The sequence below is a fragment of the Bufo bufo genome, chromosome 8, assembly GCF_905171765.1.
Source record: "Bufo bufo chromosome 8, aBufBuf1.1, whole genome shotgun sequence".
Classification (NCBI taxonomy): Eukaryota; Metazoa; Chordata; class Amphibia; order Anura; family Bufonidae; genus Bufo; species Bufo bufo.
Window position 1 is genome coordinate 208,283,482 of NC_053396.1, and position 23,130 is coordinate 208,306,611.

General features: G+C 47.0%; 1 protein-coding gene across 2 annotated transcripts in view; it reads right to left on the bottom strand.

Moving 5' to 3' along the window:
- Nucleotides 1-17,659, bottom strand: part of LOC120977446 (H-2 class I histocompatibility antigen, Q9 alpha chain-like) — a 67,393-nt gene extending 49,734 nt beyond the window's left edge. Inside the window, exon 1 of one of the 2 annotated variants that reach the window (XM_040405411.1) lies at nt 17,505-17,659. In XM_040405411.1, coding sequence (XP_040261345.1) covers nt 17,505-17,562 — 58 coding nt within the window. In that variant the 5' untranslated portion in view covers nt 17,563-17,659. Of the gene's footprint in view, nt 1-7,568; nt 7,728-17,504 lie in introns of those variants that run through there. The other variant, XM_040405410.1, reaches the window with a different exon arrangement.
- Between the last annotated feature and the right edge of the window lie 5,471 nt (nt 17,660-23,130).

The window sequence follows — 23,130 nt, forward strand, 5'->3', positions numbered from 1 at the left end:
TTATTACTGGGTATAGACTGTGCACGGTCCCCTACCAACAGCAGCGGCGCAGTACATCAGCATTACTATGCATGTTAGCGACACCTAGTGTCCACACTGAGCATTGCCACAACACCTAGTATATACACCGAGAATTGGATATTTCCAATTACAGAAATGTATTTGTCAATTTAAGAAACTATATATATATATAATGGAGGACACATGAGCAGGTGATCAGCTGAAAATGGTGGGAATTTTCTTACAGGTTTCCCTTAGGCTACATTCCCACAACCGTATGAATGAGTCCGCATCCGTTCCGCAATTTTGCAAATCGGGTGCGGACCCATTCATTTCTATGGGGCCGCAAAAGATGCGGACAGCAATTGTGGACAAGAATAGGCATTTTCTATGATAACTGCAGCATGTGTGGTCCGCAAATTGCGGAACGCACATGGGTCGGTATCCGTGTTTTGCGGATCCACAAAACACAACGTTCGTGTGAATGTAGCCTTAGGCCCCTTTCACACGAGCGAGTAATCAGCGCGGGTGCAATGCGTGATGTGAACGCATTGCGTCCGCATGGAACCCGGACCCATTCATTTTAATGGGGCTGTGTGAATGTGCGTTGGTTTTAACGCATCTCTTGTGCGTTGCGTGAAAATCGCAGCATGTTCTATATTCTGCGATTTTCACGCAACGCAGGCCCCGTAGAAGTGAATGGAGCTGCGTGAAAATCGCATCCGCAAGCAAGTTCGGATGCGATGCGTTTTTCACGCATTGTTGCTAAGAGATGTTGTTTGTATACATTCAGTTTTTTATCACGTGCGTGCAAAACGCATAAAATCGCATTGCACCCGTGAACAACTGAATGCGATCGCAGGCAAAACTGAATGACTTTGCCTGCGAAATCGCGCAGTTATCACTGAACGCATCCGCAACGCATCCAGACCTAATCCGGACACGCTCGTCTGCAGCGGGCTTAGAGTGAGAAATGTTTCTCTCTTTTTATGCAAATAAGGTTTTCAGTGCACCGTGGGCGGGGCCGCTTCATTCGGTGCACCTGACTTCTCCGGCCTCATTGATACCAGTTCTGCAATCTCAGGGACAGTTAATCTCGGTCCTGTAAGTTTGTGGTCGCGGCCTCCATGGATCAGACCATTCCTAGACAGTTTCTGCACTGTGATCGGGGATTACCCTACTGGAAGAGGCCACTGCCACGAAGGAAGCACTTACCTGTGTAATCAGGGGTGGGAGTCACATTCTTACCAACAGGTTCCCTACTGACAGAAATCTTCCTGAGGAGCCGGTGGTGTTACTACTGTAATAGTCACAGAATAATACTCTGAACACACTATAATCTATAGCATGAAATCACAGCTAAGACGATATCCCGTCAGAGGGAGAATAAACACAGATGGTATGTATATATTATATAATCACAGGGTACCACCTGTCATATAACGTAGCCTTTATTAATTAGTACGTATAAAATAACAAACTCCCATATAGACAAACATATGGCTATTTGCTGGCACTTCTTTATTACTGTGTATCTGGCAGTTTTGGCCTTGCTGGTTTCTCTGACCACACAGGGATAACGTCCACTGTAAATATTTTGCACAGGGACTACATCTGGTCCATTGGTCTAACTGTACTATAAATTACCATAAGAGTTATTTGTTATGTATCACTAATGTACGGCTGCGATGAATGACAGCCGGAGACGGATGACAACTGGATCTAGTGTCATTAGTGATGAGGAAGACAGTGTTCTCTTCACGTAAATATTGATGCCTATTAGGTCACTGTATCGAGTGTCCCCTGATGAGCCCAAGTTATTGGGTGGGCGAAACGCGTTGGAACTGAGGCGCCCAGGTGGTGTTACTTTAGGGTAACAACTCTTGGCGCCTATAACATTGTATCTATACCAATAGTGTATTTGGCATCGTGATAGACACCGTGAACTGTACCATTGTATGCACTGAGCAGCCGTCTAGATTGTGTACATAGAACATTATATATATCCAACATCTTATTCTTCTGTATTGTTTAAACGACATATTATATTGAGCAGGTATCTATACAGTGCATATATAGCAGTATACTCTGATATTTTGTGTACCTATATTTATTATTTTATGTACCTAGACTTGGTCATTACAAATTGGGCCTCTGACCACACTCTGCCCAACATATCCCCAAATAGGGGCAGTCCAGGGCATTGCAGAAGGTTCCTGAACACGGGATCGCCCCTATCGGGGGCGGCTATTCAGTTTTTTAGGCAGGGTTAAATATCTTAGGGCCACATCTAGGGATAGACCCTGCCTAGATCGCAGTGTGTCTGCGCTATCTCACTGAGAAACAGAAACCCTGTCACAGAGCGCACTGTCCGCACACTCCACTCAGGAAGGGTCCTTATTCTTTTCTTTTTTGTGTTCTTCTATATGGGAGTTTGTTATTTTATACTTACTAATTAATAAAGGCTACGTTTTACGACAGGTGGTACCCTGTGATTATATAATATATAGCAGACTGCACTCTACATATATTTCTGTACATTAGTACCCTGTGGACCCCCAGTATTAGCATTATTATACACATAAGTACCTACCCGCACTCACTCCATACAACTCATCTATTACGTATAGACCTATAGGTGCCCACACTGAGCTTCTAGTTACCACGTTTCACAGCTTTCCACCACATCCCTGCCAGGTTAACCCCTGCTATATAGCTTTCATACCTTCTGATACTAAAGCTCCTAATGTGACCAGAACAATAGTATGCTGGGAGTTGTTGTACCACCCAGTAGTTGATCCAGCACTGATTGTACTGTATGTAGTCACAGGCAGATAATAATGACAACTTCTCCCGGGCATGGCTTATATCAGCAGATTACACTGGTCAGATATGTACGGCTTCTCTACCCTAAAAATAAGTGTCACAAACAATGACCACTGAAAATATTACTGCCACCTACAGTACCCCATGAAAAATAATGCTGCCCAGCACTGTGCTCTCTGAATATTACACTGTCCCACACTGTGCCCCCTGAGTATTAGACTGCCCCACACTGTGCCCCCTGAATATTACACTGCCCCACACTGTGCCCTCTGAATATTACACTGCCCCACACTGTGCCCCCTGAATATTACACTGTCCCACACTGTGCCCCCTGAGTATTAGACTGCCCCACACTGTGCCCCCTGAATATTACACTGCCCCACACTGTGCCCTCTGAATATTACACTGCCCCACACTGTGCCCCCTGAAAATTACACTGTCCCACACTGTGCCCCCTGAGTATTAGACTGCCCCACACTGTGCCCCCTGAATATTACACTGCCCCACACTGTGCCTCCTGAATATTACACTGCCCCACACTGTGCCCTCTGAATATTACACTGCCCCACACTGTGCCCTCTGAATATTACACTGCCCCACACTGTGCTCTCTGAATATTACACTGCCCCACACTGTGCCCCCTGAATATCACACTGTCCTACACTGTGCCCCCTGAATATCACACTGTCCTACACTGTGCCCCCTGAATATCACACTGTCCTACACTGTGCCCCCTGAATATCACACTGTCCCACACTGTGCTCCCTGAATATTACACTGCCCCACACTGTGCCTCCTGAATATTACACTGCCCCACACTGTGCCCTCTGAATATTACACTGCCCCACACTGTGCCCTCTGAATATTACACTGCCTCACACTGTGCTCTCTGAATATTACACTGTCCCACACTGTGCCCCCTGAATATTACACTGTCCCACACTGTGCCCCCTGAATATTACACTGCCCCACACTGTGCCCCCTGAATATCACACTGTCCCACACTGTGCTCCCTGAATATTACACTGCCCCACACTGTGCCTCCTGAATATTACACTGCCCCACACTGTGCCCTCTGAATATTACACTGCCCCACACTGTGCTCTCTGAATATTACACTGTCCCACACTGTGCCCCCTGAATATTACACTGTCCCACACTGTGCCCCCTGAATATCACACTGCCCCACACTGTGCCCCCTGAATATCACACTGTCCTACACTGTGCCCCCTGAATATCACACTGTCCCACACTGTGCTCCCTGAATATTACACTGTCCCACACTGTGCCCCCTGAATATTACACTGTCCCACACTGTGCCCCCTGAATATTACAGTAGCCCACACTGTGCCCCCCGAATATTGCACTGCCCAACACTGTGCTCTCTGAATATTACACTGCCCCACACTGTGCCCCCTGAATATTACACTGTCCCACACTGTGCCCCCCGAATATTACACTGTCCCACACTGTGCCCCCCAAATATTACACTGCCCAACACTGTGCCCCCTGAATATTACACTGCCCAACACTGTGCCCCCTGAATATTACACTGCCCAAGACGTGGCCCCTGAATATTACACTGCCCAACAGTGTGCCCCCTGCATATTACACTGCCCCACACTGTGCCCCCTGAATATTACACTGCCCAGTACTGTGCCCTCTGAATATTACACTGTCCCACACTGTGCCCCCTGAATATTACAATGCCCCACACTGTGCCCCCTGAATATTACACTGCTCCACACTGTGCCCCCTGAATATCACACTGTCCTACACTGTGCCCCCTGAATATCACACTGTCCCACACTGTGCTGCCTGAATATTACACTGCCCCACACTGTGCTCCCTGAATATTACACTGCCCCACACTGTGCCCCCTGAATATTACACTGCCCCACACTGTGCCCCCTGAATATTACACTGTCCCACACTGTGCTCCCTGAATATTACACTGCCCCACACTGTGCCCCCTGAATATCACACTGTCCTACACTGTGCCCTCTGAATATCACACTGTCCCACACTGTGCCCCCTGAATATTACACTGCCCCACACTGTGCCCCCTGAATATTACACTGCCTCACACTGTGCCCCCTGAATATTACACTGCCCCACACTGTGCCCCCTGAATATTACACTGTCCCACACTGTGCTCCCTGAATATTACACTGCCCCACACTGTGCCCCCTGAATATTACACTGTCCCACACTGTGCTCCCTGAATATTACACTGCCCCACACTGTTCCCCCTGAATATTACACTGCCCCACACTGTGCCCCCTGAATATTACACCGTCCCACACTGTGCCCCCTGAATAATACACTGCCCCACACTGTGCCCCCTGAATATTACATTGTCTCACACTGTGCCTCCTGAATATTACACTGCCCCACACTGTGCCCCCTGAATATTACACTGCCCCACGTTGTGATCAGTACTATGGTGAGGACGTGGTTACTGGCTCTCCCTGATGGAGGTGGTTTGCTGGATGGCACAGTGGAGAGTCTTCCTGCTGACCTGCTTTATGTTTACATTACCAGCATTGAAGACAGCATCGCCCATCAGCCGCCTGTTCTGCTGATATAGATCTGATGTGTATGGCCAGCCTTAGTGTTAGCACTGAGTGGTAAGAGGACCAGTGGGTGGAACTGTGCCGTCATCATAAATAATAAGGAGAACCAGGTTGGGATTCTGTGTCTTCCCAAACTGATCCAGCTGTGGTTTAAATAACGAAATCTTCAGCACTGGGGAGAAGCGGCTAAATCCCACCGCTCTGTACCGTGTTTGTGTAGGTGATACGTGTCACATCCACATGAATGCAAGGACTTAAGATTTCTTAGTAAAACACGGCCCAGAGCATCGCGTTCTAATGAGGAGCTCACATAGGGGCTTTCACTTTCCGCTATAGCATGCTTTCAACGGAAAATAGCGTTATTAATATACCGGAAGCCAAATGGAAACCTTTCTGTTTTAATCCATCCTCATATAGTACAATGGAGAATAAATAACAGAAGCTTTCTGTCTGGTTTCCATTATTTTGGACAGAAAAAAAAGTTCTGTAAACGAGATGCTGGTTTCCGTTATTTATTCTCCATTGAACTATATGAGGATGGATTAAAACGCAAAGGTTTCCACTTGGTTTCCGGTAAATTAATAACGCTATTGTCCATTATAGGCATGTCATAACGGAAAGCTAAAAAGCCTATGTGAAAATCGTTGTAAATTAGGGGAATCTACGGCAGTCCATGCCCGTGGCTGAAACAGTTTTTCGCCAACATTTACGCCTGTTTCTTAGTGTAATGTTAGTAACTTTGTCTCTGGCCGCTCATACGTCCCACTTCGCCCAGCTGTCGCACACGGCATGAAAACGGCCGTGCGACTAAATGTTGACGCATGGACGGTCAAAAATTTTCAAACAAAATAGTTGAGGGTCTCTTGATAAATGACCCCCATAGTGTATTTCCTTTTAGTGCAGTCACCACCTGCGCAAAGTGAAACTAGCAACGGGCGCTGATGAAGTGAAGCCGTGCAGCGTACCGCCAAGCGAGAGCGGTCTCCTGAGATTACACCGCAGCCAGTCTCTATACACCCGATCTCTCTGCATTTATGGAGAAACATCTGCATTTAACACATCGATGGTGGAGAAAATAATGTGGAGCCTTTTCTGACTTATAGCTCATCCAGGAGTGAATCGCTGTAACTGACACTTTATATAATAGCGAATCATTAGAATTGTTATCTCCGCACACTGACGAAATATCAGGACCACGTATCCCCCGGAACCGAGATCACACCTAGTGCCTCGATTTACTGGTTTCAAGTATTTTTATGTGTTTTATTATTTTCTATCAAATATTGTTTTTATGTATCATTTGGCTATATGGTGTATATATATATATATATATATCTTACTGTAAGGTCCAATACATTTCACATTATTATATCCAGGTTTTTACGGTATATTATTTACTACTAAAGGGTAAAGGACATAAATCAGTTCCTCGACCGTGCAGTAACCGCCCTATCCCTGGTTGAGCCTACCACATGTCACCTATGAGGTAAATATACACCACTAATTTGTGTTACAAGATGGCGCACGTCTATAATATATTTAGCGCATTTTACCCCTCCTCTTAGCCCCGCCCCTTTCTCTACATTATATAACACATAATAAGTTTGGCGTACATCATGATCTCCTCATTTTGCTCAGTAATCCTCCGCTGTGTTCTCCTTCATGCAGCGGGGGTTATACCGCCATACTGTCACACGACGATCGCACTGATCGGTAGTGACAGACAGAAGAACGCTGGAGCCGACCCAGCATTATGGCGCACACTACATAAACTGCACGGACAATACACAGCGCACTACATAACACCACATAATAATCCTCTCATAGAACATATAGAAACACAGAAGATGGCAGCAGAAGAGAGACCCCCTGGTCCATCCAGTCTGCCCTCATATTAGTACTTACCGTATCTCAGGACAGGCAGGTGTAAGGTCACTTACTGTAGATTTTCCGACCACATCGGCTGGTAGTTTGCTCCAAGCCTCTTTCGGTGTAATAATACTTCCTGACATCGCTCCTGATCGTCCCCCAGATAATCGCAGATTGTGCCCCTTGTTCTCCCTCCCGAAGCTGATTTATGCCTCTAACATATTTAAAGGTTTGGATCATGTCCCCTCTTTCCCTTCATTCCTCAAGGCTGTAATAACGGATCCCCTCCATACTCACCAGAACACACCGCAGACACATGGAGGAGAAGCACAGCGAGGGCGGACATCTTCCCCATCCGCCTCTGATATATTGGGGGCCCCGAGTGACGAGAACCTGAGTGTCCCCCAGACGAGCGCAGCTGTAATAGAGGATCCCAGTCCGTGCACTGGAGGAGCTCCGCTCTGATTGGACGGCGCTTACACTTCCCTCCAATAGGAAAATGATTCTCCAGAGGATCAGCAGTTACCGGGCAGAGCGAGGCCGGAGAGGTTAGACGCCGGAGAAAGTGAAAGTGGAGTCTGGGGTTTTCTGGAGGCAGGAGCGTCCCAGCCCTGGTCAGTCCTCCTCCGCACAGAACCTTCTTACACCCGGTTCAGACCCGGCCATACGATGAGGTCTTCAGTCAGTAACACAAATCCTGACAGTTCTCGCTCAGGACATTCATCAGGACTGATCATGAACTAATTGCAGAGATACAACATGCTGATTGGGGGTGTTTTTATTTTTGTGAGATGGAAAAACCCCTTCACTTTCAGATACGAGCTCCGGGACACTATAACGATGTGCACTGTGTCCACCTCTGTTATGGGGGCCCTGCGGCCACATCTCTGCACGGGGGCCCCATTATTACTACAGGGCAGAGGACAACTGACCTAATTCCGAGTGTCAGCAATACTGGAGTCCTGGGTGTGACAGAACTAGGAGGTTCTGCTGAAATGTAAAAAGACAAAAAAAACTATAAAAACTGTATAAAAGGGAATGTCGGCCCCGAGTGTCTCCTCTCATAGACTGCGGTACATGGACCGAGGCTGATAAAGTCGCACTGAGCGGTCAGACAGGGGCACATAGCGCACGGCATGTAAGGCTGCGGTCAGACCAGCCATCTACATAGCACTCACCCATGGACTCCTATAGGCTGGATGCTGTGGCCCTGTATATCCGGCTGCTTTATAGCTCGTTATTAGGATTTTGGAGGTGACAGACCGCCTGTAAGTTGCTGGTGTGGCCCCCCATGGATCGGACTTGGTTTCCAGCACATCCCACAGATAATCAATCAGACTGAAATCCGGGGAATTTGCTCCTCACAACTTTCCTGAACAGTTTCTGCACTGAGGACGGACATCACTCTGCTGGAAGAGTCCGCTGTCATAAAGGGGACTCCTGTGTAATCAGGGTGGGATTCACATTCTTAACAATAGGTTCCCTCAGGGGCGTTCATAGAAATCAAGGGGCCCCATAGCGAAACTCAGAACTGGGCCCCCCACCCAAATATAAAGTACAGTGTATGCGTATATATATATATATAGATATATAACTATGGGGGAGGAGGTTAGCTGTATGACTCTAATAGCAGGAACCCTCCTACAGATACTGCATGTCCCCCATAGACAAATGCTTCAAGTACTAACAAGATACTATACAGTACTCTCTCTCTCTATATATATATATATATATATATATACTGTATATAAGTATACACACACATATACAACAGACAGAGGCTATGGTGAAACAAACAGCAGGGGGGTCTCCATCTCGCCTGAATCAAGGACGTGACTGTGCCCGGACAGGTTTAGATCACAACCACTCGATAAGATGTAGGAAAATCCAGCACAGGTTGAATAAAATCCAAGAGCTTTATTCGGATATTCAGTACAATAGTGTGGATACAAAAAACCCCATTAGTTCTGTTGACGCGTTTCGGAAGTGTTCACATCCTTAGTCATAACTAAAGAGTGGTGAAATGCGAACTGAATATAAGTAAGATAAATGAACAAAAACCACCTCCCTTCAAGAGACGGAGTTTGTTACCCAGGATAAATTCAGGAAAATGACTGCACCTGGATATAGGAGTTCACATCGCACCAAGTGATATAAAATCACACACAAGTAAGGCTACTTTCACACTAGCGTTCGGAGCGGATCCATCTGATGTTTCATCAGACGGATCCGCTCCGATAATGCAGACGTTCGTATCCGTTCAGAACGGATCCGTCTGCATTAAAACTTAGAAAATTTTCTAAGTGTGAAAGTAGCCTGAGCGGATCCGTCCAGACTTTACATTGAAAGTCAATGGGGAACGGATCCGCTTGAAGATTGAGCCATATGGTGTCCTCTTCAAGCGGATCCGTCCCCATTGACTTACATTGTAAGTCTGGACGGATCCGCACGCCTCCGCACGGCCAGGCGGACACCCGAACGCTGCAAGCAGCGTTCAGGTGTCCGCTCACTGAGCGGAGCGGAGGCTGAGCGCTGGCAGGCGGAAGCATTCTCAGTGGATCCGCCTCCACTGAGAATGCATTGGGGCCGGACGGATGCGTTCGGGGCCGCTCGTGAGCCCCTTCAAACGGAGCGCACGAGCGGACACCCGAACGCTAGTCTGAAAGTAGCCTAAGTTAAAGACAATGATAAACATGTAAAGGGGTCAAGTAATGAACTACATAAATAACGGAATAAATTAAATCCTATTTGTATGTACCCCAATTACTGTGTACAATACTCTGGCAGCAGACGCTATGATCACTCAATGTAAAGCAATGTTCCATACAAGAATCTATCGGAAAAGACTGAATATTAATCATATTGATACATCAGCTCTTTCTGTAGATTCAAGCCGTTAGGATATCTGGTGTTGAGGCGAGAAATCCCCAAATCCTCTTTGTTGAGCACAAGGTGTTGGACACGTCCTCCCCGCGCCGAGATTTAATTTGCTCAATGGCAAAAGCAGAAAAATATGGCACTGACCGAGCCTGGGTCTGAATGAAGTGTCAGCTGCATTAGAGACACCGAGTAATGAGGGGTCTCTATATAACTAAGATGTTCCAAAATCCTTACTTTAGGTTTTCTCGCAGTGCTCCCTACATACAGGAGATTACAATCTGTACACTCACTTATATAGATAACATTCTCAGAACTGCAGGTGATATATTGCTGTATGTGGATTGCTGTCGTTCCCCTACAATCCTGAAAGGGTTTGATAGGGGTAACATATGTACAAAAAAAACCTAGATGCTGCAGCCATGTGTTTGTATTATTATTTTGAAAATGAAAAAAACGAGGATGACAACATATTGCCTAATGTGCGCGAGCGACGTGAAACAACCCTACAACCACATTGTACAATATCAGCCAGGTTCTCATCATCATACAATACTGGCAACTGCTTTTTAATTTCAGGAAATTGGCGTCTGTAGGTGAGCACTAATGAAGGCATATTATGTTCTAGGGGTGCAACATTATTTTTATTTTCTCTTTTATTTATTTTTATTTTTTAGATTTTTTTATGATTAAATAGCAGTGAATTTCTGTCTTTTTGAATGGCGATATTTAATGCTCTTTCTATCATCCATAACGGATAGTCTCGCTCAATAAGACGTAAGCGAATCTTATTATATTCTTCATAAAACAGATCATCAGTACTACAGTGACGGCGGGCACGGATCATTTCTCCCACCGGAATCGCTTTAATGGTATGTAACGGATGATGACTATTTGCTCTGAGAATCGTATCGCCGGCAGTAGGTTTACGAAAGGTAGAGGTTTGAATAGTTTTTGTCCTGGGATGTCTAGGAAAGGAATCTTCTTCATATCCGAAAAAAACGTAAACTGAAGATTAAAGGGATTATTGTGAATATAATCCACAGAAAGTGGGATGGCAGACACCTCGCCCTCCCATAGAAACAGGAGGTCATCGATGTATCTGCCATACCACTTCCGATTATCAATAACGGGATTATCAGGATTGAAAAGAAATTTATCTTCCCAAAAAGACATCACAAGATTGGCTAAAGAAGGAGGAAATGTTGTACCCATCGAAACACCGCTAATAATATTAGCATTATACATCAGAAGAAAAGGTGTAACTTCTATCATATATTGTTTCAACTCAAGGGTATAATTACTGTAATGATATAAATGATGTTCCAAAGCTAATATGGCAATATCAAAAGGCAGGCGTGTGTACAGTGACAGTGCATCACATGTAAGCCAGGCATAAGAACCCTCAAATATCTGTCGTGTCCTTAATATAGGCTGGAACTCTCCTGACAAGTGGCTGCAAGAGTGAAGCTAGCCTCCCCCTCCCAGCCTTTCAGTGAGAGCCTATCCCTGAAACAATAGGACGCATAGGGGGATACAATGTTTTTATGAATTTTAAACTCCTATATCGAGGTGCAGTTATTTTCCTCAATTTATCCTGGGTAACAAACTCCGTCTCTTGAAGGGAGGTGGTTTTTGTTCATTTATCTTACTTATATTGAGTTCACATTTCACCACTCTTTAGTTATAACTAAGGATGTGAACACTTCCGAAACGCGTCAACAGAACTAATGGAGTTTTCTGTAGTCACACTTTTGTACTGAATATCCAAATAAAGCTCTTGGATTTTATTCAACCTGTGCTGGATTTTCCTACATCTTAAGGCGCGGTCCGCAATGCATGGGCACCATCCGTGGGGCAGGCGCATGGGGATCGTAGACCCATTTACTTCAATGGGTCCGCGATTCTTCCGTAAAAAGATAGAGCAATTCCAACTTTTTGCGGTGTGGAAGCACGGAACGGAACCTCAGAAAGCACTCCGTAGTGTTCCGTTCTTCCGTTCCGCATCTCTGGATTTGCAGACCCATTGAAATGAATGGGTCCACATCCGTCATGCGGAATGGCCACGGAGCGGTGCCGGTGTATTGCGGATCCACAAATGCGGTCCACAATACGGCAACGGGCATCACACGTTCGTCTGAACAAGCCCTTATCGAGAGGCTATGGTGCACAGCTCCCTCCCCTATAACATTGCAGCACAGTGTGTGTGATTATTACACTAACAGTCAATCACTCACACACAATGGGATCTGTGGCGGTCCCTGAGGCAGACACTGGGGGGCGATATAGAAACTTCTACGGGCCCCCTCCTCACATCCCTGCAGTGGCGCTGGCAACCGGGAAGAGCGCTCCTCTGCTGCTGTGCAAACCGGCTTGTAAGCCGTGAGACTAGAAAGTAAGGGGACAGGGCCATTCAGCCCTGCCGGGCCCCCGAACCTCAAGGGCCCCATAGCAATCTCGTGGTCTGCCGCCATTGGCGGTATGCCACTGGGTTCCCTTACTAAGGAACCTGCCTGAGGGAGCCGGTGGTGTTACTACTGTAATAGTCACATAAAATAATAATACTCTGAACACACTATAATCTATAGCAGACTGCACTCTACATATATTTCTGTACATTAGTACCCTGTGGACCCCCAGTATTAGCATTACTATATACACATAAGTACCTACCTGCGCTCACTCCAACTCATCTATTACGTATAGACCTATAGGTGCCCACACTGTGCTTCTAGTGACCACACTTCTCAGCTTTCTGCCACTTCCCCGCCAGGTTAACCCCTGCTATATAGCTTGTATAACATGTGATACTACAGCTCCCACCAAAACAATGGTATGCTGAGAGTTGTTGTACCACCCAGTAGTAGATCCAGCACTGATGATACTGTATTTAGTCACAGGCAGACAATGATGACGACTTCTCCCGGGCATGGCTCATATCAGCAGATTATACTGGTCACACATGTACGGCTCCTCTGCCCGGAAAATAACTGTCACATACAGTACCCCATGAAAAATAATGCTGCCCCACACTGTGCCCCCTGAATATTACACTCCCCCACACTGTGCCCCCCTGAATATTACATTGCCCCACACTGTGCCCCCTGAATATTACACTGCCCCACACTGTGCCCCCTGAATATTAAACTGTCCTACACTGTGCCCCCTGAATATTACACTGCCCCACACTGTGCCCCCTGAATATTACACTGCCCCACACTGTGCCCCCTGAATATTACACTCCCCCACACTGTGCCCCCTGAATATTACACTGTCCCACACTGTGCCCCCCTGAATATTACATTGCCCCACACTGTGCCCCCTGAATATTACACTACCCCACACTGTGCCCCCTGAATATTACACTACCCCACACTGTGCCCCCTGAATATTACACTGCCCCACACTGTGCCCCCTGAATATTACACTGCCCCACACTATGCCCCCTGAATATTACACTGCCCCACACTGTGCCCCCTGAATATTAAACTGTCCTACACTGTGCCCCCTGAATATTACACTGCCCCACACTGTGCCCCCTGAATATTACACTGCCCCACACTGTGCCCCCTGAATATTACACTGTCCCACACTGTCCCCCTGAATATTACACTGCCCCACACTGTGCCCCCTGAATATTACACTGTCCCACACTGTGCCCCCTGAATATTACACTCCCCCACACTGTGCCCCCTGAATATTACACTCCCCCACACTGTGCCCCCTGAATATTACAGTGACACTGTGCCCACTGAATATTACACTGTCCCACACTGTGCCCTCTGAATATTACACTGTCCCACACTGTGCCCCCTGAATATTACACTGTCCCACACTGTGCCCCCTGAATATTACACTGTCCCACACTGTGCCCCTGTATATTACACTGTCCCACACTGTGCCCCTGTATATTACACTGCCAGACAACTGTGCCCCCTGAATATTACACTATCCCACACTGTGCCCCCTGAATATTACACTGTCCCACACTGTGCCCCCTGAATATTACACTGTCCCATACTGTGCTTCCTGAATATTACACTGTGCCACACTGTGCCCCATGAATATTACACTGTCCCACACTGTGCCCCCTGAATATTACACTGTCCCATACTGTGCTTCCTGAATATTACACTGTGCCACACTGTGCCCCCTGAATATTACACTGTCCCACACTGTGCCCCATGAATATTACACTGTCCCACCTTGTGCACAATATTATGGTGATCACCTGGTTACTGGCTCTCCCTGATGAAGGTGGTTTGCTGGATGGCACAGTGGAGAGTCTTCCTGCTCACCTGCAAGTGAACCGAAGCTCAGGAGCCGGATAGGTAATAAGTGTTACATGAGTGGTGACCTGACTGACGGCTAGAACAGGAAGGGGGAGCTGGGGGCACTGATTTGAGCATTATACTGAGTAGGGGGCACTTCTGGAGGCGTTCTATTGTATCGAGGGCACTTAAAGAGGACCTTTCACCAGAAGAAAGCCTCTAAACTGACTATACAGACGTGTAGAGCGGCGCCCAGGGATCCCGCTGCACTTACTGTTATCCCGGGGCGCCGCTCCGTTCTCCGGTTATAGCCTCCGATATGTTCGTAGTTAGGCTCCACCCACTTGATCCTGCCGCGGTCTTCTTCTCCTATGCTGTAGCGCTGGCCAATCGCATCGCTCAGCTCATAGCCAGGTGAATCCCACCCCTTTTGTATAGCATTTAGGTAGGTGGTACGTGTCACATCCACATGGATGCCAGGACCCAAGAGTTCCTATTATTATAACACTGCCCAGAGCATCGCACTTTAACAGAAGACACAAGCTTCTTCAGGCTCTGACTGCATTTACCTCTGACTGAAAAGCCATTGCAACTCACCTCTAGCAGTCAGCTGTAAAATTCAAGAGGGAAGGATCTCCTAAACAGCTTGAGATCTCCTTTCATAAAATCCTTTCCATAGCAGAAAGATGATGCAGACACCATCAACTAAGTCCTGCTGTAGTCACAATCACAGATATAACCTTTTTGCATTACTATAAGGCTTTATGCACACAACCGTTTTTCAGGTCCGCATCCGAGCCGCAGTTTTTGTGGCTCGGGTGCGGACTTATTCACTTCAATGGGGCCGCAAAAGATGCGGACAGCACTCCGCCAAAAAAATAGAACATGTCCTATTCTTGTCCGTTTCGTAAATTGCGGAAGGCACACGGGCGGCTTCCGTTTTTTGCGGATCCGCGGTTTACGGACTGCAAAAAACGGAACGGTCGTGTGCATGAGGCCTATGTCTGTATTAAAATGGCTTTGTGAGTACAGAGAATAAACCTTCTTACTTTCAAATGTGCCTATGGTCTGCACTCTCTCTATTCCTCTCGCCTACGTTTCCAGATCAAGACTTGTGGAGTCTATGGGGGTCATTTACTAACCAGAAATAAGCCTATATTAGGTGTATTTCTGGTGCAGATTGCAGGGCAAAGGTTCTTTGCGCCACAGTCTGCGACTTTTCCCCACTCACGGCAGGTCTAGAAAGCGGCACGGGCGGTTTAGGCGTAGAAAATGGTCTAAATGTAAGACAGCAAGGAAGCTGGCTTACATTTAGAAGCGATGGTGGATCCGCCAAAGTTCTGTGGAGGCTGGCGCTATAAGGGATATTAAGACCGGCGTCTAAAATGCCAGTCTCAACAAATGACCCCCTATATGTCTATACCAGTCTAAACTGGTATTACTGGCAAATTTGGTAATTGTAATATTTTCCCAATACAGGTAGTTGTGTGTTTCACACAGCGATCCATAAGCTTATAGGGGGTCATTTACTAAGACCGGCTTTTTACACTGATCTTAGACTCCCCTACACTGTCGCAATATTAGGCTAATTTATGACAAGGTGATGCGCCTCCATGTAAATGAGTGAATCTATGGCAGTCCATGCAGCTGATTAAAAGTTTTGCGCCAGCATTTACACCCAGGTGTAAATGTTAGTAAATTTGCCCCCAACACTCCCCCGCTCCGTCCAGCTGTTGAACACAGACGGTCAAAAAAAGGACTTGTAACTAAAATAGTTGAGGGTCTCTTGATAAATGACCCCCATAGTGTATTTCCTTTTAGTGCAGTCACCACCTGCGCAAAGTGAAACTAGCAACGAGCGCTGATGAAGTGAAGCCGCGCAGCGTACCGCCGAGCGAGAGCGGTCTCCTGAGATTACACCGCAGCCAGTCTCTATACACCCGATCTCTCTGCATTTATGGAGAAACATCTGCATTTAACACATCGATGGTGGAGAAAATAATGTGGAGCCTTTTCTGACTTATAGCTCATCCAGGAGTGAATCGCTGTAACTGACACTTTATATAATAGCGAATCATTAGAATTGTTATCTCCGCACACTGATGAAATATTATATATATATATATATATATATATATATATATATCAGGGATATATCATTGTACTGTGATGTCCAATACATTTCACATTATTATATCCAGGTCTTTACGGTAAATATTGTTTTTATGTATAACTTGGCTATATGGTGTATATATATCTGGTGTGCGTATATATATCTTACTGTAAGGTCCAATGAATTTCACATTATTATATGTAGGTCTTTACAGTAAAGGACATAAATCAGTTCCTCGACCGTGCAGTAACCGCCTTATCCCTGGTTGAGCCTACCACATGTCACCTATGATGTAAATATACACCACTAATTTGTGTTACAAAATGGCGCACGTCTATAATATATTTAGCGCATTTTATCCCTCCTCTTAGCCCCGCCCCTTTCTCTACATTATATAACACATAATAAGTTTGGCGTACATCATGATCTCCTCATTTTGCTCAGTAATCCTCCGCTGTGTTCTCCTTCATGCAGCGGGGGTTATACCGCCATACTGTCACACGATGATCGCACTGATCGGTAGTGACAGACAGAAGAACGCTGGAGCCGATCCAGCATTATGGCGCACACTACATACACTGCACGGACAATACACAGCGCACTACATAACACCACATAATAATCCTCTCATAGAACATATAGAAACATAGAAGATGGCAGCAGAAGAGAGACCCCCTGGTCCATCCAGTCTGCCCTCATATTAGTACTTACCGTATCTCAGGACAGGCAGGTGTAAGGTCACTTACTGTAGATTTTCCGACCACATCGGCTGGTAGTTTGCTCCAAGCCTCTTTCGGTGTAATAATACTTCCTGACATCGCTCCTGATCGTCCCCCAGATAATTGCAGATTGTGCCCCTTGTTCTCCCTCCCGAAGCTGATTTATGCCTCTAACATATTTAAAGGTTTGGATCATGTCCCCTCTTTCCCTTCATTCCTCAAGGCTGTAATAACGGATCCCCTCCATACTCACCAGAACACACCGCAGACACATGGAGGAGAAGCACAATGAGGGGGAACATCTTCGTCATCTTCCTCTGATATATTGGGGGCCCCGAGTGACGAGAACCTAAGTGTCCCCCAGACGAGCGCAGCTGTAATAGAGGATCCCAGTCCGTGCACTGGAGGAGCTCCGCTCTGATTGGACGGTGCTTACACTTCCCTCCAATAGGAAAATGATTCTCCAGAGGATCAGCAGTTACCGGGCAGAGCGAGGCCGGAGAGGTTAGACGCCGGAGAAAGTGAAAGTGGAGTCCGGGGGTTTTCTAGAAATAATGAACATTTATAGAAAACCTGTGAAGTATCAGGGAGGCCGGGATAAGAATTACCACAAGCAAGAAAGCAGGAAAAAATAGAAATCTCACACATTCTCAAATACATGCAAAAATATAAAATTTTACAAGACACAGAAGCAGGGGCGTAACTAAAGGCTCATAGGCCACGGTGCAAGAGTTCAGCTTGGGCCCCCCCTTCCATCAGTGCTTTGTGTGTCTTCTTATGCGGCACAAGGGTCTTTGGGCCCCTTCAGGCTCCTGGGCCCAGTAGCGACTGCTACCTCTGCAACCCCTATAGCTACACCCCTGCACAGAAGACAAAACACTGTACAGGTACAAGTCACAGTCCATGATGAGATCCACCGGCCCCTGGCTCTCGGGGACAATGGTCAGACACCTCTGGGTGCTCAGTGGTGTCACACGTGGGGCAGGGTGCTGTGTAAGCCTGACCTTATTATATCTGACTCCCTTCAATAGCGCTGACATATTCCGCAGCGCTGTACAGACATTATCATCACGCTGTCCCCAGTGGAGCTCACAATCTAAGTTACCGATCAGTATGTCTTTGGCGCGTGGGAGGAAACCGGAGAATCCGGAGGAAACCCACAACCTGACAACCAGCCATCATTGAATCAACCAGTTTGGTAAAACCAGTGAGAGGCCGGAGCGTCCCAGCCCTGGTCAGTCCTCCTCCTCCGCACAGAACCTTCTTACACCCGGTTCACACCCGGCCATACGATGAGGTCTTCAGTCAGTAACACAAATCCTGACGGTTCTCGCTCAGGACATTCATCAGGACTGATCATGAACTAATTGCCAGAGATACAACATGCTGATTGGGGGTGTTTTTATTTTTGTGAGATGGAAAAAAAACCTTCACTTTCAGATACGAGCTCCGGGACACTATAACGATGTGCACTGTGTCCACCTCTGTTATGGGGGCCCTGCGGCCACATCTCTGCACGGGGGCCCCATTATGTGGACGCTACCTACCTCTACTACAGGGCAGAGGACAACTGACCTAATTCCGGGTGTCAGCAATACTGGAGTCCTGGGTGTGACAGAACTAGGAGGTTCTGCTGGAATGTAAAAAGACAAAAAAACTATAAAAACTGTATAAAAGGAAATGTCGGCCCCGAGTGTCTCCTCTCATAGACTGTGGTACATGGACCGAGGCTGATAAAGTCGCACTGAGCGGTCAGACAGGGGCACATAGTGCACGGCATGTAAGGCTGCGTTCAGACCAGCCATCTACATAGCACTCCCCCATGGACTCCTATAGGCTGGATGCTGTGGCCCTGTATATCCGGCTGCTTTATAGCTCGTTATTAGGGGGCTGTATATAATAGGTATTTGCTGCAGTCCTGTATTTCCTATCTGAGAGGAGCAGTGCCAGTCTAGCTGCCCCCTCAGTAGATACAAAGGCTTAGAGGGAACATTGGCATGAGAAGGCCGCGGCTGGCACCCGTGAAGAGAAGCTGCACCTGGGGGGGGTGACCTTTTGCACCCGGGCCCATGAGCCTTTATCTGCACCCCTTTATACGGCTACTTTCACACTTGTGTAGTTGATTCCGGTACTGAGATCCGGCAGACGATCTAAATACTGGAATTAAACGGATCCGTTTTGATTTTGCACATCAGGATGCATCCGTTCCGTTAGGATGCGGTTGTGTGAAATCAAAACAGAAAAAAACGGATCCGTCACTAAATACATTGAAAGCCAATGGGTTGCGGACCAGGTTTTTTAGGCTCCTAAAAAACAGATCAGTCACCATTGACTTACATTGTTTTCTGTGCCTGATCCATTTTTCCCCGTTTTTATGACCGGACATAAAACCGCAGCTTGCAGCGATATTGTGTCTGGTTACAAAACTGAATGCTGCCGGAACGGACGACATCCTGAAGGTATCGCTTTCCATTCAGGATGCATGAGGACTAAATGGAAACGTTTTTTTTTCAGGTATTGATATCCTCTGCCGGATCTCAATACCGGAAAAAGACAACGCAAGTGTGAAAGTCGCCTTACAGGCTCTGAGCCTCCGGTATATACAGTGAAACCTCTCTGAGGCGACGACCAAAACTTTGCACTGAAAATTGGTCTTCTAGGAGGTGGTCTTCTTATAGAAGCTGGAATAATCAATGGCGGATCTGATAATATGTCACAGTAATAAGGCAAAGACCTACATGCCGACTCTCCTGGATCGTCCGGGGGGCCCCCAGAAATCAGGGAGGACTCCTGGACCCCCAGAAAGGCTGATACGACTTCTGGGTGTCACATAGAGGGCTGATGTCTCTCAGAAAGCTGCCCTCCATGTACTAGAAATGGATGTGGCCCCGGGATGCTGCGTCATTATATGCCACCCCATAGAGGGGCACTGTACAAATGGGGGCGTTACACAAAAGCCGTGGCGGGTGGTGCCCGTTATAAGGGCAGGACAATGGGACTTCCTACACGGCAAACCTCTTCTCTCCTGGAGACTACATCCACGTAGTTGGTAAGTGTGAGATAAGGGGGTGGTCTTCTCATGGAGGTGGTCTTTTGGAGAGGCTTCACTGTATGTGTACACCGTGACAGAAGCCGTCTCCTGTCTGCTGTACACAACCTCTTTCCATATACTCTATTAGGCGGACTGGAGATGCGCTGTAATAAACTGCTTTCTATAAAGTCACAGTTACATTGTGCGCTCCATTAGGACAGTCGCGGCATTGCCGGAAGTTACCGCATTGCCGTCCATCCCCATTGACTATAATGGGGACTAGCGGAGATCCAGCTGCAACCCGGCAAATATGCCGAGAATCGGCCGGACGAAAACCACTGCGCAGAGCTGTATTCGTCTGGCCGATTCTCAGCATGTTTGCCGGGTTGCGGCTGAATCTCCCCCGGTCCCTATTATTGTGAATGGGGCCGGCGGGTGTGCTGGATCCAGAGGTCTCCACCAGGCTGCTCCCTGCCAGAACAGCCTGCTGGAGATGTCTGACGCTAGTGTCAAACAAGCCTAACACATCGGATGTCGGCAGCTTCCCAGTATATGATCGCCTGGGGTTTACCACAACTCAGATGTGACAACCCCTTTAAATAAATTGTCAGCTCTTTGGCTGGTGAGAAATTGCCTGATTATTGTATTTGAAGGTTGGCTGAGATATAAGGTGGATATGAGGCGCATCTTACTGATGGAGGCTGATGAGAAGATCCTCATAATGTAGAAGTCATTAATACAGATGTTTTTATGTGTTTCTGCCTTTTTCCCACTTTTCTACCAACCTGAGGACAAATCCTGAGAGGAATCCTGAAGGATGAGACTTCTCGGCTCCTCTGCAGGTCGTGCGCCCCCTATCACACAGACACGAATTACATGATGGGAGAAGAAACCCTCTGATTTCCAGGAAACGTCACCCAATGGAGAGCGTAGAGTTATACCGCCACCTGCTGGGGAGAAGAGGAATGTGAGGATGGATTTAATATTTAACATGGGTATAATGGGGGGGAAGTGATGGAAACGATCAGCGGGGGGCCGGGAGATGGACCCTCGCCGATCAGATATTGGTGACCTATTCTGAGGACAGGTCATCAATATTTTACTCCCCTTTAGGTCTGTATTATAGACCAGAGCTGCAGTCACAATTTCTGCTCATTATTATTGGAAACCGTCAACAAGTTGGTGATCAGACTCGGCAGTATAGCTCCGCCGCTATAAAGTAATGGAGTAGTGTCGCCTCCATCAGATTACTGTACGATGTAAATACATTTCCCAGAATGCAAATCACCAGAAAAGCTCGGTGGTAACCTCACGCCTTCGAGGCACGCTGGGAGATTGGATCTGTGCAGAATTATGAATGCAGCTCTTGGCTATTATACAGGTAACATCTCGGGATCAGTACAAGATGAGTAACGTGATGGATTCACAAGTAACTACAGCTTTTATGCCGATGACTCCTATGTGTGACACACGGACACACGCGTCGTACACGCCAGCCGGCAATATTAGGAGGCACTTTTTCTCCGGACAGAACAGCGCAGTCCGCACCTCTATTCTGTCAGGTATATGTCAGTAAGGAGCCCAAATATGAATCCTTTGAACTCCGTTCAGCCCATTAAAGACAATATACCCATGGCGGTACACGTCTATACGGGGTACGCAGACGTATACCTGGGGAGGTCGCTGGCTGCGGCGGTGCACTTCACCCTGTCTGTGTGGAAGACGGCAGGTGAGTACCGGATATACGGAGAACACAGCCCGGGAGCCATGGAGTCAGAATGGAGCAGGTAAGTACACATTTCTCCACAGCTTCTGCTGGGGGGGATTTAAAGTAAAAACTCCTGGACATCCCCTTTAAGATTTTAACCCTCTCTGAGGAGGATGTGGTATATAACTGTCCTATAACAGAGGCGCTCTCTTTCTTTATTTGGACTATTGGTCTCTTCAGGCCTGTGCTGTCGGTCTCTCAGGTTATTAATGGCCGCCCTCCGCTCTCTCCTGTCATACACTGACCTGTAGTATGGCTTCTGTCTGCTCAGACTGAGGTATATAATCGCCCAGTGACCATATACAGTTTATTTCCTCAGAGTTTCTCCTCACATTACGTAGCTGCTCCTCCATCTTGTCTCCTCAGTCCTCCATCACACTGATAGGGGCAAGGCCCAAATTGGCGCTTGCCCCTCATGGTGTCATTGAGACACATTGTATGGTTTGGCCATGTTTTCTCCCCCCCCCTTCTCTTTTCTCTCCCTGGTTTTTCTCCTCAGGTTAAGCTAGCAACTGGACGGCAGGTGATTGGCTCAGGACGGTTGCTGTCCGGTTGCTGGGCTTAGGCTATTTTTAGCCAGAATCAAGGATTGGCCTGGAGGTTCTGTGGCGGGAACTGGACCACTATTTAACCACCTCAGCCCCCAGTGCTTAAACACCCTGAAAGACCAGGCCACTTTTTACACTTCTGCACTACACTACTTTCACCGTTTATTGCTCGGTCATGCAACTTACCACCCAAATGAATTTTACCTCCTTTTTTTTCACTAATAGAGCTTTCATTTGGGGGTATTTCATTGCTGCTGACATGGAGGACATAGGACACATAATGACCAAACCATAACTATAACCAGTAAATAAGACACCAAACACTTAGTTGGATAAAATAGGCCGTGTTGCTTTATTATGGGGTTACTTAAATGTAATGAACCAGTGAATCTTTAATAAAACCATGAACCAAGGTCAATTAATAGACCAATAAGACCAATGACAACCAAGCCCACCCAGCATTAGCTGGGTGACTTTTACCCACAAGGCCGAGGCTTAACAGGCCGAGGCCCCCCCCAAAAGCAACACAGAC